Here is a 15,494-nt window from a genome sequence, read left to right as displayed (position 1 = left end):
CACACAAGCACTTCTTGTACACCAGCTGAGTGTCCCACAATTCAACTCAATGCCGATACTACCGACCCAGAGGTAGCATAAGGTTCTGCCAGTTAAGTGTTCAGTCCTACAACACTGCCCTCCAACCAGCCCGACTTCAGATGCTATATAGTTGCAGCCTAGGTTGTTTCCTGTGCTTCTGACTGGTTGGCTTTGTATCAGTGGTTTCCACAACCTCCTCCTTGGGTTTTATCAATTTGCACAGAACTCAGAGAAACATTTTACTTACTAGATGACTGGTTTATCATAAAGGATGTAACTTGCAAATAGCCAGATGGAAGAGATGCATAGGGCAAGGTGTGGGGAAAGGGTGCAGAGCTCTCTCTGAGGGCACCACCCTTCCCAAATCTCCGTGTTCACCACACCACTGGGAAGCTCGCCAAGCCCTGTCTTCTTGAGTTTTTATGGAGGCTTCATGACATAGTCATGATTGATTAAATAATTTGCCATTGAACAAGTCAGCCTCCAGCCCCGCCCCTCTCACAGGAGGTCAAGGGGACTGAAAGTTCCAATCCTGTAATCTTAGCCTCCATCCTTAGGTGACCTAGGGGCATTCCAAAAGTCATCTTTTTAACATTACAAAAGACACCTGTACACTTTGGAAATGACAAGACTTTTAAAAGGTCTGTGCTAGAAAGGGGGACAAAGACAAAATTTATATTTCTTGTAATTCACAATATCACAGATACTAAAGTGAATCAAGGTTTAGAAATGGACCCTTATGCAATTTAGAGATTCCACCAGTATTGCTTTGAGAATTCAAGATGTTATTTTCGAGAAATATATACTGCTAGAAAGCCATGGACAAAATGTAGAACAAAGTATTTAATTATGAATTAGATAATAAAGGCATTTGTGATTTCATCAGATAATGCATTACAGTACACTGTTATTTGGCTCCTTCCCAATAATATCAATTTCTGTGGACCATCCATGTAATTAGGTGATATGAGGGGAAGGAATACAGCCATATAGTTTTGCCCTTAATACACACCACTGTTGTCAGCTGTCAGCACACTCCTTGCCAGTTTTCCATAGATCTTTTCTTCTTATCACCTGATTGGTGTAGGAGAGTTCACACCTATCTATGGGGAGAAAGTAATTTTATCATATTTTGAATATGCTAATAAGGGAGGCTCAGTAAATAGTTCTTGCACAATTGTGGGAAGAATTATAAATCAAGTATCACAATTTCTGATCTGCTTTCTTCCTTTTCATTCTTTGTATATTATGAAAGCAGTAACTTTTGATGAAACAAGATAGATCGAGTAGTGCAAAATAATTTTTCTTGTGAAAGATTTTATATTGCCTTTTTAAACTCAACTTGCTTATTTGTTTGTAGATAGGCAAAACTTCCACCAGATGGCAGTAAACACTTATTTCCTAACTATGCAGTCGTCTTTGGGTTTCATTAATTAGTTAAAAACTTAGTATTTAAGAACCTATACAATAGTATTGAATCTTATGAATATTAGGGCTATAGTTTTAAATATCCCTACATTTAGTTCTCTATCAAATGTTATCAGTCACAGTATATGAAAAGGGCAGGGTTTGTATGTATGTGTATGTATATGTACATAAATACAGATATATACCTGACTCTATATGCACACATATAAACATATAAATATTACATATCAAAACATAAATTGTGCCTGGCACATGCAACATTCAGTAAATGTTATTTTTCCCTTCTTTTCATTTCTAGACTTACCAATCAGAATAATAGATTGGCTTTGAAATGCTAGTCATTGGAAAGAGGAACATACATTTAAAATCATTTGAAAACACACACATGATGATTTAATGACTTTAATGTCATATATAATAGAAATAGATCAAAACAAATTTCATTATAAAAAGTAACATTTTTCTTGCAAGGAAATGGATAACATCGTGGACTTAAAGTTTCAATCAGCTTCTCGCTGTTAGATGGAAGTTGCAGTTTTCTTTCATTTGATTGTGGTATACTCATGACTTTCACTGCCTAGGTGTTTATGATATCACTCTCTCTCTGCTACTTTTCTGTTCTGACTTGTCATATTCTCTACGTGACTTCTTTCTCGTCCTCTTTGTCCATTTAAGTGAGAGCTCCCTTTAAAGATTAGTAGTGGGTATTTATTCTTTATATTCTCTCTCTGTCACTTACTCCAGTGGCTGCAGTGGTCCATGAATTTGATCTCAGATATCCCGCTGCCATTGAAACTCAATAAATATACCTAAGATTGAATTGTTTCCTCACAAAATAGTGAATTTTCTTAGTTCTGGGTTAAAAACTTGAGAGTCAGGATAAATGTATTTTTCTCTCTCAGTTTACGCATTTAGATTCTCCTGACACTGTGTAAAATCTTCTGCATTCTTGTTCTTCTTTCCATTTCAGCGTTATTATTTTTGTTGGTGCTCTACTGCCTCTTACTTGGACCACCGTACTTGGTTACTTTGCTTCTTTCATCCTCCATCTCCTACTAACAGTAGCCAATTGAGGATTTTTAATGTCCTGTTTCTACAAATAGTATCCCAAGGATATTCAAAATCTTTCTGAAGATGCAGACCCAGTAGCCTATGGTTTAAAGGCCCCACTGGTCTGGGCTGGCCTTGAGTCATCACACCACTCTTCTTTGTGGGGACAGGAAGGAAGTCACATGCTATCGCAACTACAAGGTGTAGTTTGGAACCTTCAGCCCTGTGCTTCCAAATAACTCTGCCACTCACCAGAATATTTCACTTAATGTGCCCCAAGTGCCTCATCTGTAAAGTAGGGTTTAGAATCCCTTCTAAGAGGATAATAGTAAAAGGAAATGATTAACTTTTAAAAAGCATATAAAAAGTATGCCAGAAATGATAGTGATATTTATGGGTCTTCTCTGAACAAGTCTCATTTTCTCACCTATGTGGCATTCGCTCCCCTGCAATGCCTGTCCTCTGCACTCCGTCTTCTCTGCCAATTATAATTCTATCCATCCTTTCAGGCTTAGCTCAAATGCTACCTTCTCCATGAATTTATTCTTGAATAAATTTGCCCACCAAAGATCCCTCCCTCCTCTGAGCTATATTGTTTATAAATTATTCATTCCTGTCTTATATCTCTTGTCACATTCTGTTTTGTATTACAGATAACTGTATTTATGTCTTATTTCCCCTCCTAGATTGTAACGTCTTGTGGTCAGGGACCATATTCTCTTTGTCTTTGCTAGAATACCATATGCCGCACAATGTTTTGCCCGCTATAGATGCTCTATTAATATTTATTAAATAAATTATTGAATAGCATATTAGATCACTCTTTCCAATGCCAGATTTATTTATTTATTTATTTATTTATTTAAAGTGTGTTTTTCCAGGACCCATCAGCTCCAAGTCAAGTAGTTGTTTCAATCTAGTTGTGGAGGGTGCAGCTCGCAGTGGCCCATGTGGGAATCGAACCGGCCACCTTGTTGTTAAGAGCACCGTGCTCTAACCAACTGAGCCAACCGGCCGCCCCTCTAATTTATTTTTTAACATAAGGAAATATTTTTTTTAAAGTCTTAAAGATTCAGGAATCACCACATGACTATGTCTTCTATCTCCTTTTTTAGAAATAACATTTTTTCAATTCATCCTTAGTCTATTTACCTTACTAATTACTGCTATTATTATGTTTAGAGAAGGAAAGCCGCAGTATAAGTAAAACATATTAAAGCATATATTTATTTGGCCTGTAGTTAGTATTGGTGAATTCACATAGACATAGATTTATTTGGGTTGCTTCTCCTCTCCCCCCTCACTATATATTATTAGCACTTCAGTGAATTTATTGAAGTAAAACCCTAAATTAGTTATTAAAAAGATATAGTGCAGCCTGAGAGACACAAGATGAGGTAAAATCTAATTGATCAGCCCCATCTTTAGTACTGTTGCCAAAGATACACATATGTATAATTTACTGACATATTGCTATGATTAGGATTTAGCCATAGATTTCTCTCATTTTACAGACGAGGACTCTGAGTTCCATGGCGATTAGGTGACCTCTCCTAAGGCCCATGGTTATTTCCTTACAGAGCATCGTCTGGAATCCAATTCCACAGACATTTCTCAGGGATTGAAATGGGTGATCCTAAATGGGCGCAATACTGGGGTGCCAAAAAATGTGGACACATTTTAAGAGATGTTATCTGTGCTCAAGCAGTAGTTCGCCGTAATCAGAAGTGTCTGGACGCTAATGATGACCACTTTGAGCACCTCTTGTAATTGCAGAAGTCAAATGTGAATTGTAGTCATCTTTTGTTATTGGTATATATTGAGTATTACAATTTGAATACAGTTTTTTCCCTTTATTAAAATGTGTATACATTTTTTGGCACCCTCTGGATGTGAAGACTGAATTTTAGAGTGTAATGTTGTCTTTGGGGTAGAACATGAGCTATGTTTAAGAGGGCATAAATGATTTGTGTCTGACTCAGGTACATAAATTCCTGTTTCTGTAGACATTTTAGTTATGGATACATCATGGCGTCCCCGCATGAATTTATGTTACAGTGTCTGTAACAGTAATACTTGACTAAAAGCTGAATAAACCCACTCAGGCACTATGGAACTTTTTTATTACTACCAAATAAAAGTGTGTCTGTTTTTAATTGTTAATTTCAGGTTCAAAACAATATATATGATTATACTTGTACACACCTCACAAAGTGATATCCCCAACAAGATTACTACCCATCTGAAAAGTGTGTCTTTTTGAGTTTCATTAATCAGTAGACAGGAGGTCGGTTAATTAACTATCTTTTTGGCTTTCTGCCTTTCATTCTTGGATTCCAAAAGCAAGATAAACCCGTTTTGGAACTAATTTGAGCCTCAAATTTCCCCAGTTGCTGACCTAGCACTAACAGGCAACTTCTTGTTGTGTGTATCAGTAGCTCATCATGTTTATTGCTGAGCAGTACACCATCGTTTGAATATACCATATTTGGTTACCCATTCTCTTGTTGCATGATAAGCATTTTTGTCTCAGCCTAATTTCTGGCTCTATTTATGTCCGCACCATTGTTTTCCCTCCTTTCTTCACCCTCTCATTGTCCTCATATGAATGTGTCAGTCTGTTTCAGATGATTTTCCTGGAATATGGTGACCTCTGCACACACAGTTCTTTCCTCAAGAGCTGATGAAAGCTTTATTTTCTGTTATCTTTGATTATTGCTTGTGTTCCACTTATGTTCTCTTCGTTTTGAGAACGCCAATCACCTATTAGTTGACATGCCCTTCTCTGGTCCTCCATGACTATTTTCTTTTTCCTAATTTTCATTTCTTTACACCTTTCCTTTGTATTGAGGGGTAGCTGTTCAATTTTTTTTATCCTCTCTCATTCATTTTCTGTAGCATCTACTATGCTTTTTATTATTGCCAACATGGACTTTAATTTTGTATTTACGTTTTCATTTCTAGTGAAATCCTCCTTAACTTCTTGTCATAATTCTTTATATTTTTATAATATTATTTATATTATTATTTTTATATTATGTTTTTAGCTGTTCATCTTATTCTGTTGTCTTTACATAACGTTTACTTGTACATCTTTGAATATGCCAAACCATTTTCAGAAAAATTTTTTTTGCGTCATACCATAGAAAATATTCAGAAAGACTCTGAGAAAGAATTTCACCTTCTTCTAATGTACTTTTTAATCAGTCCCATGTTATTTTTTCCTCCCTTCCTTCCTCCCTCCCTACCTTCTTTATTATCCTCAGACAAGTGTGCTCTGTGCAGAACCAGATGGGTTGAGTGGATGGTCCTTTTGTTCCATATTTTTATTCTCAATCCTCTTTCTAAATCTTCAGCTGCAGGGCGGACTGAAGGGTGCATTCCCAGTGTAGTTCCCAGTTCTAGCAGATGTTGGCTCTGTGTACCTGGGCTCGATTGCAGTTGCTTCTTTCTCAAATCCCTTTGCTGTTTCTATATTATTACATATACAGTGTAATTCCAGCACAGAGCAGCCACGGTTCTTTTTTTTTTCTCCTCTTTCTTCAGGCAGTGCTTCTCAGAAAGCCCTCTGCCAGCATCTGCTGCTCCCTCTACTTTCTGTCCATTTGCTTTCTGAGCTTTGTCATATCTTTGTGGTCATGAGAAGATAGAGATAGGTAGTGGGACAGTGGATGAGAGGACTGGGCAAACAATTTTCTGCTCAGCCTATCAGCAGCTTCCCAGTGATAGAGAAACACTGCTGTTTTTGGTTGTGAGACAGGTTACTTAGTTTGTTGCTAGGTAGACTGAGGGGGCTAGGGTAAACAGAAAAACAGCCATATCCTGCAACTCCAGGTCCGGGAATGTCTCCTTCAGTGCAGGACAGAGACATGAGAATACGCCTTAAGGTTAATAAATTATCTCAAATCCCTTTTGGCCGGACAAAGGAGCAGATCTGGTAGATAGGAATGGGTTATTTCCTTAATCCCTTCAGGATGGGCAAACAGGACAAACCTGATAGACGAATTCAATTAAAAGGCTCCAGCCCTTTTCCCCAAGCAAGGGAAGGTATAAAAAGTAAGAGCTTTTGCCTCAGTCACTGGTCACCCCCATTCGGGACCCCCTCCCGCTCGGGAGCTCTGACCCTTTGCTTTTAATAAACTATCCTCTTTTTAAAAAATTTTGCCTCTCCCTGGTCCGTGTTTCCATTCTTCGGTCTCACGAGACACGAACCCGGCCCACACCCAGAAACTGCCGGCAGATCCAACATCAATTGGTAAATCCTCTGCAATCTCTGAGTCAGTGGACAAACACTGGTGGGAACCACAGCAAGGATCCTCTTAACTGTGTTCACATGGCCATCAGCTTGAAATGAGGTTAACATTTCATGGATATGCCAGGAGATAAAAACTGGGGAGTTATCTGCTTCTTCCACATCTGCTTTTTAATAACTGTCAGTTCATTGAAGACTGGGGGTTTAGGTTGTTTTTCAGCCTCAGTTTTCAGTGAAATTGAGAGGTTTTTGTTTTGTTTTGCTTTTTATCTTTTTCAGCACTTTCATTGATATTTAGTGGTAAGTTGGGAGGGGCGACTGCCCCTCCTCAGAGCTACTCAGAGCTACTGCCGTGTTTCTCCGAAAATAAGACCTAGCCAGACCATCAGCTCTAATGCATCTTTTGGAGCAAAAATTAATGTAAGACCCGGTCTTATTTTAATATAGTATAAGACTGGATATAATATAATCTAATACCGGGTCTTATATTAATTTTTGCTCCAAAAGATGCATTAGAGCTGATGGTCAAGCGAGGTTTTATTTTCGGGGAACCACGGTAGCTAAGTGTCATTTTGAGAGACTCCTGACCTTACATTTTAAGTGGTGACGTGAACTACCTGAGGTTGCCTGTCGAATAGACCAGCTGATTTACATTAAACTGATTAAATTCAATTGGACAACTCCTTATTTTGAGAAAAACACCTTATAAATTAATTGTTTTACATATTATGAGCTAGTTATTTCACTACAGCAAAGACATCCCTTTGAGACTGTGTCGTCAGGTGGGAGTCAGGAGTTCCGTATTCTAACCAGCTGGAAATGCGTGGACCAATACTCAGCACGTGCAGAACTCATCCTTCTCATCAGAATGACCCTCAACTCCACAATCCAAGCCCAAAGACACATGCTCTTGTTTGGTTCAATAGTCCTCATGCGTTAGCTGACATCTCCGATATAGATCGATATATTGCTCCTCTTTTACTTGATTGTTTCCTTTCTTGTGTGTCTAGCTTGTGGAGCATAATCTTGAATCATTGCTACAACTTTCCTTGGTCTATTTTTTTAAATTGGTTTCTGAGTTATTGGTCAATGGCAGATTTTGAGGTATTCAAAATAATGAACTCTCTTGAATGCTACCTCAGAGGGGATAGGATTGTCAGCTCTCACTTGTTCAAAGATGTCAACTGTTCTTATATAAAAAAGACCGTAAACTTGGCATTTTAGCTCCAGTCTCTTGCTACTAGAGTTTCAAGGTAATGTTTTAAATTGTGATGTTTACCCATGTTTCTTTCCTAACTTCTTTTTATATGAAATTTAGTTAAAGAAACAATAGTGAACTGAATTAAAGATCCTTTATTTTGTTAATATGCTCTTGATAGCAATGCAAAACTAGTCTTGTTTTGTTTTCCAGCTTAATCCTGATTATCGAGATGCCCAAAATGAAGGAAAAAATGTGGTAAGTGGAATTGTTTTGTCCCCCCCAAATCCTAAGCATATTGTTTATATTTTATATGAACAAATTGAAAGGTTAATAGAAAATTTCAAGACTAGGGACTCTGAGATTCTCTGAGTAGAGGTGTGGATTAAAGGTCAGAGGCAAAAGATAATATGGTTTAGATTATATGAAGATATTCAATAATGGGTATTTAGGGAGATTTCTAGCACCTTAGAGATGATTTATGATTACGAATGCTAAACGCAGCTAACATCTGGGAGATGTTTTCAGAAATGAATAGAAATTAGGAAGGAGAAATGGAATTATGGCATGATAGTAAAAAAGGACAACAGGCCAGTCATTTTTTATTCAAAATAATCTGGTTTCTACTTACAGGGAAATATTGATGCATCAAACAGCTAGATAACTGATTTTTCTGATATTCTCAAGTGTGCTACTCAAAAAAACACCTATCTTACTTTAAAGCCAATTTTCATTAAACTATTTATGAATATTCACCCTGCTCATTTCATCATCATTTTTAAAGAATATTTTATGATGACAACATGATTTAATTTAATCAAAATTCAGAAATTTAGTATGATTTGATGTGATGCAGTTAAAACCTGGATGAATGGCTTTTTTTTTTTTAAAACAATTTTGCCAGATATTTTGATATAAAATAGACACAGCCTATAATCAATTTTCTTAAGAATTTAGTAACCCCTTTTGGAATTGGTAGGTATTAATGCTGCATTATCCAAAATTCCACTCTTTGATAGAGTTGGGCTGTTTAATTAAACTGACTGCATCTTTGCCTTGCTATACAGCTTTCTGTTTTATGAGGATGTTGATGTGGGAGAGGTGAATCAAATCAGAATTTCTGGACCCAAATCAATTCTGTTTGGTTCCTGTCTCCATCTATCAGGTTTACAATAGAAATAAGCTAATGTATCAAGTCATTGGCTCAATGAAAATTTTAATTTGTGTCACAGTATTCCTAAGCATACAATTAGGCTTATTACACCAATTGAGTCTTTTGTTTGTAATTCAGTGTAATCACCCTGTGTGTCTCTTCTCCCCTTGGTTTTCATAAAGCTGCTCCAGGACTGTCGGGTTCTTGATTTTCTATGACTTAGGAAAATGCTATCAGTAGCCATGTTTAAAAAGCTAAGTACATGAATCATAGCTTCTTTGGTTTTAACTATTAGCTTCTCAATGGCCTCCAGCCAAAGACCACCAGGAACACACCTGTACTTGAACAAGTGGGGTTTATTATTTATTACTCATTGCACGCTCACTTGGGGGACCGTAGGGCATCTTAGTAAGAGGGTTGTGAGATAGAATTTACAGGATTTGGGCTTGTACAAGGTATTTGGGGGAGGACTTAAGGAAGTGAGGCTTTCCTTTGGGTAGGAATGCTGTCAGGAGGTATTTTAATAAATTTTATTCATAGAGAGGGCAAGCTAGAGCCAGGCGAAAGCTGTAATTGCTAAAGAAGCAGCAGTCATTCATATTAGTTAGGGTAGGAGGGATATTTAGTCATTTTTGTGGCTAAAGGACTGTTCATATTTTATCGATAATCAGACATTATTATGGCGTGTGCTGTTTTGTCTTGATCCATCCTAGTCATAGAATGGCCTTGTCTGATGTTGATGTTTTGTGAAATTGTTCATGTTCAACAAGAGAACACTGTGGCTTAGCCATGGGTGCCAGGCCAGCTCCTAGCAAGACCAAGGCTTGGCTGATAATACCAGGCTAGCTGTTGGATGTCAAGGGCTGCTTTCCTCTTTCTCAAGGTTTAGTTTTAGGATATTCTGTGTGACTCTTCAGCATGGTATAGAGCCAAGAGAGTTCTACTTCTAGCACCACCATTAACTTGTCTTGCCTTGGACAAGTCAGATAGCTTTCCTAAGACTCAGTTTCCTCACCTGTATAGTGGAATAAGACTGTTTGCCCTACATGCCTCACTGGCGTGCCATGAGGTTAAAATGTGATCAGACAAATGGAAACTCTTTGAATAAAAGATGTTAGTATGCTAAAAATGCAAGTTGTTTCTGCTCAAAGGACACCATATCAAAGCTTCAAACTGTGCAATTGTATTAAATTTCTGAGCTCATCTGAGTGGAAAAATACACTCAGAGTATGAAGGTTTATGGAGCAGCATAAACAATATAAATAAGTAATAAATTATGAAGTTCACTCATAATTGTGTTAACTAAGCTTTTAGTTAGACTCGATAGATTTTTTTTCCCTTTCGATTCTGAAATACAATTTCCTTATTTATTTCTAAAGGTGAGAAAGAATGCTGTTCTGTTTGAGCAATACTTTAATTGCATATAACACAGGTGGGTCTGCCTTTGCTGTAGACGTTTATGACTAGATGTCATCTGTCATCTCAGAAACACATCCAACTGGAGACATTTGATTTCATTTTTTTTCTCCAAAATCCCTAGTTTGAAAGTAAATAAACCTGAGGATATGGAACAATAAAGCTAACAATATGGCTTCGCATTTTATAGACCATTTGCCACCTAGCAATAATTTTGTTTCTGTCTAAAAAAGAGAACAAAGGAGCAGTTAGAGTTGAGCCTGTGGAAAATGAAATCAGTTTCCAAAAACACAATGCTCTCTTTCCTCAGATCTGGGTTCCAGTAACACCGAGTTCACTGTGACGTGCTAATTATTTTCTTTCCTAATTTTCCCTATGTTGTCTCTTTAATATCCAGTTAATATCTTTCCTGTAATTTCGAAACCTTTATCAACATGTTGCCTTCCATTTTTGAAATTTCAAAGGTTAATGCATGGCATTGCTGAAATGAGGCAGTGTGTGTCAGAGCTCCCATTAAGACCCAAATTGCTGTATTTATTCTTCAAAAGAGCCTATTATTTCCAATCTTACAAATGTACAGCATCCACAGGGACTCTGTAAACATTGGAATGGTGTCAAGCCCAGCTGGGAACCTGACAGTCATTAGTTTCTTCTCCCTGAAAGGATGCATCTTTTCAAATGGCTCTTTGAAGGGAATTTTTTTTGGAATAACACCAGCCATTTTAATATTATCGTATTTATGTGGAATGTGATCTGATTTTCCAAGTAAGTGTCTTTTGTCTGTGCTGGGGTTTCTTGACCTCAGCAATATTGATATATTGAGCCAGATAATTTTTTGTTGTGGGGGGGCTGTCCTTTGTATTGTTTAGCAGCATCCATGGCTCTACCCACTAGATGCCAGTACTTGTTCCCCTCAGCCACAGTTATGGCAACTGTAAGTGTTTCTGGAAATGCCCCCTGGGGGCCAGACTTTCTCTGCCTGTTGAGAATCATCAGCCTTTGTGTATAAACAGAAATGTTCTAGGAACCATGACACTTTACTGAAATATACTTGAAAATTCTATTGTGTAGAATTTTTCTTTTGGGTGGGCGGGTACCAGATTCTGAAAGAAGACCACCAAATTTCCTTGAGTTTTAATATATAGTCACCCGTGGTAAAGGTGATAAGGAGACGGAAGAAAACAAGGGTCATGTTAAGAATCAGTTTGAGAGTAACATATTGTTAAGGAACCACAGCAAGAGAAGTGTTTGCTGCTTTAAATGGCACGATCGATCCTGCCTGTTACATAAAGTCAGCAGTAAAAACCCCCGAGGGTCTGAACAGAAACACAGATGCGTGCACATCCTTAGGCCGCCAGTGGCCTCTCACAGGTCTGAATCAGCCCTGAAAACGCATACATTGTTTCTTACAGAATGTCTCTGGCTCCTAACAACAGAACTGCAACGTGATGTCTCTGCTATAAATTCGATGACTCACAAATGAGTCAACAGAGAAGGTGTTGGAGGAGGCTAACTGCTGTGCTGCCACCGGCCGGCCCCAGGACAGGCAGAAGCCACGCCAGCCGTTAGTGAACTCGGCTGGCTTCTCATAAGGGATTTCGACTTGTATAACCTGAGAGCTTTCCTTCCAAGTGCAAATGCTAGTTTTATAAGAGCACAGCGGAGTAGGTTAACATTCTGAAGCCCTGCATTCCCTAAATTGAGAGTGTTTTGGAGAGCTGGCTGATAGTTAAATTTAACACCTGTCTAAGCTCTGTTGTACCTTAATGTATTTTCATGATGCAAGAGGGAGGGCATTGTGCTTCTGTAATTCTGTGCAGGGAATTAGTGTTTTTTGCGTCTTTTTTCTTACTGAAAAAAAAAATGTGGGTTTATAAACAAAAGCCACAAGCACACAATTTTGAACAGAACTGTATTCATGTTATGGAAATATAATATTGATTTTCTTGTATGTTGAAGCTTGATCATGCATTTACAAATTGTATACTTATAACATATTATTCATATTTCATTATTTAAAAATGTTGAGGGGCTGGCTTGAAGTTGACTGTCAAACTATTTACAAAGGAGAGTTTATTAAACAGATTAACAGAATACAAGAGATTAAAAGCAGAATGCTTAAGAATAGAGCACTCTTAAAAACCTTCTAAACATGTTAGAAGCTCTTATTCACATATAAACAATTATTAGAATATTTATAAATGGAACTTATCTATTCATTAAAGCTTCCCCCCTCCCCCACAAGACCCAAGTAAATTATTTAGGAATAAAATAGTACATTCCACGTATCCTATGTAATTAGCATTAAATCACAGGTCTTACATTGTATGAGTAATTCAGAGTGACCTCTTTTAGTTAGACCTAATAAATGGGCTTTTTCTATGTTTGGAAATGATTTTTATTGTTCACTGTAAGAGTGTCAAAATAGTGTCAACTCTTATTGAGACCCCACAGGGAGACATTATCAAGGGGGGTGGGGTAGGAGGGCAATCTCTAGGAGTTTGGATCTGCTCTCTTTTTATAAGTCTAGAAAATTTATTTTATTAGCATTTCAAAAGAGGAGTACGTACAGCAGGAGTGACTCTTGCTAAATGCACTGACAAGTGACTGATGTATAAACCACAATGCCAATTTTCAGTTACTAAGTAGATCTAAATTGTTGAGTCAGTTAGTGCATTTTCCTTCAAGGGAAATTATAATTAGAAGATTGGGGTTCACGCTTGGTGTTGTATATTCTATGAATGATGATATTAAGTACAATGACGTGTATCCACCATTACAGTATCACACAGAAGAGTTTCGCTGCCCTCTGTGCTGCCTTTTAGTCTTCTATTCACCCTAATCCCTGGCAGCCATTGATCTATTCACTGTCTCCATACTTTTGCCTTTTCCAGGATGCCCTACAGTTGGAATCATACAGTAGGTAGCCTTTCAGATTGGCTGCTTTTACTTAGCACTGTGCATTTAAGGTTCTGCCATGTCTTTTCATGGCTTGATAGTGCATTTCTTTTCAGTAATGAGTACTATCCCATTGTCTGGATGTCCCACAGTTTATTTATCCATTCACCCACTGAAGGACATCTATCTTTATTTGCTTCCAAGTTTTGGCAGTTATAAATAAATAAAGCTGCTGTAGATATCTGTGTGTAAGTTTTTGTGTGGACATAACTTTGCAACTCATTTGGGTAAATGTCAAGGAATGTGATTGCTAGATCACATGGTCCAGTGTATGTTTCATTTTGTGCAAAACCATCAAACTATATTCCAAAGTAGCTGCACCATTTTGCATTCCCACCAGCAGTGAATATTGCTCCACATCCTCACCAGCATTTGATGTTGTCAGTGTTTTGGATTTTGGCCATTCTAGTAGGTGTGCATGGTATCTCATTGTTGTGAGTAATGTCTCATTATAGAACCTCTCCCGAATGACATATGCTGTTGAGCATCTTTTCATGTTTATTTTCCATCTATATATCTGCCTTGGTGAGGTGTCTGTTCAGGTCTTTTGCCCAGTTTTTAATTGGGTTATTGTTTTCTTATTGTGGAATTTTGATAGTTTTTTGTATATTTGGACAAAAAAATCCTTTATCAGCTGTGTCTTTTGCAAGTATTCTAGTCTGTGTCTTGTCTTGTCATTCTCATGACAGTGTCTCTCACAGAGCAGAAGAAGCTGCTTTTCCTGAGAAACAGTTTATTAATTATTTCTTTCATGAATGGTACCTCTGATATTGTATTTTTCTTGTATACTCCTGTTTTCCCTTTGCAGTACCATACTCATTTTCCTTCCCGTCTCCTTCCCGTTTCTGCCTTCCCATTCCAATGATTTCTCTTTTCCTTAGGACGTTTCTCCTGACCCATTGTGAGAGTTGAAATGCAGGAGGTAAACAAACCTGTACAAAGGCTGTCTAAATTTCAATAAGGAATGATTAAAAACCAAAATGATTTCAAGACCCAAAGGAATAAATTCCAAGTAATAGATTTTCACTTCACTAGCGGCTGCCAATGGGTTACTTGGGAAGAAGTCTTTTTAGCTCACAGATGATCTCTAAAGACTGTTCCCAAACTTGAGATTCCATGATCCTCAGCTGTTATGTTACCTAGGCAGCCATCTCCCCCAACTCATTTGTCTGGCTAGACTATTCTTATTGGGTTAGTTAAAGACATTTCAATTTTCTTCTTTCAAGATGTGAGAGTGTTTTTGCTCCTCATAGATTTTGTCTTCAATTCACAGACTTCCATGCCTACAGTGTGAAATGGGTCTCTTGATCCATGAGAATTTTTTCACCTAAGGAAGGTTCTTAGCCATGAGTTCATGGCTACCCTTTGAGGAGTGACTCTTTCTGTGTTTAAGGCCTCTGGCTTTGGTTAACTTAGATTGAGGCTTGACTAGTTGAGTTTGGAGCATTCGCCACCACCATCTAATGCTCCCCTCCTTCTTCCTCTCCCCCCCATGCTTCCCTTTTTGCTCCCTTCTCCCCACTTCTTCTCCCTCCTTCCCCTTTCCTTTCTCTTCCCTCCCCTTCTTTCTCCTCTTCTTCTCTTTCTCCATTCCCTTTCCTCTTCCCTTCCCTCAGTCTTCCTCTCCTGTATATACTGCACTCATCTCTTTCTTTAAAGGAAATGATAATACTCATCTTTTTCTCACTCAAATTTTTGTTGTAAGATTAGTGAGCATGACCAAGGGAGTGATTTTGGTATGTGGGAAGCTTTGTGTAAATTCAGAAGTATAGTATTCTTACTGTTTCTGCATTTCCTGCTCTCCTATATCCCTACGCTCCTTTATAATGTATAGTAAGTGAAGTATGACTTTTTCTGATCAGTAAACATAGTTCATAATTATTGATTAGAAATAATTTTTATGGGGATCAAACTACCCGGGGAGAGTTTGCCAGACCCCTGCCTTCATTTTGGTCACTGCAGAAGACATATAAGTCAAAGATGACAAGAGCTAAGCAGGTGCTGCTGGGCTCTGTGGG

The 15,494-nt window shown here is 37.9% G+C and overlaps 1 protein-coding gene across 1 annotated transcript in view; it reads left to right on the top strand.

The window, feature by feature from the left end:
• The window catches only part of ITPR2 (inositol 1,4,5-trisphosphate receptor type 2), a 432,120-nt gene that overhangs the window by 103,728 nt on the left and 312,898 nt on the right, over positions 1–15,494 (top strand). Inside the window, exon 10 of the mRNA XM_019737570.3 lies at positions 8,163–8,207. Coding sequence (XP_019593129.2) covers positions 8,163–8,207 — 45 coding nt within the window. The remainder of the gene's footprint in view (positions 1–8,162; positions 8,208–15,494) is intronic.

The sequence above is a fragment of the Rhinolophus sinicus genome, chromosome 1, assembly GCF_057876585.1.
Source record: "Rhinolophus sinicus isolate RSI-liver-muscle chromosome 1, RSI-T2T, whole genome shotgun sequence".
Lineage (NCBI taxonomy): Eukaryota > Metazoa > Chordata > Mammalia > Chiroptera > Rhinolophidae > Rhinolophus > Rhinolophus sinicus.
This window is presented reverse-complemented; position numbering and strand designations above follow the sequence as displayed.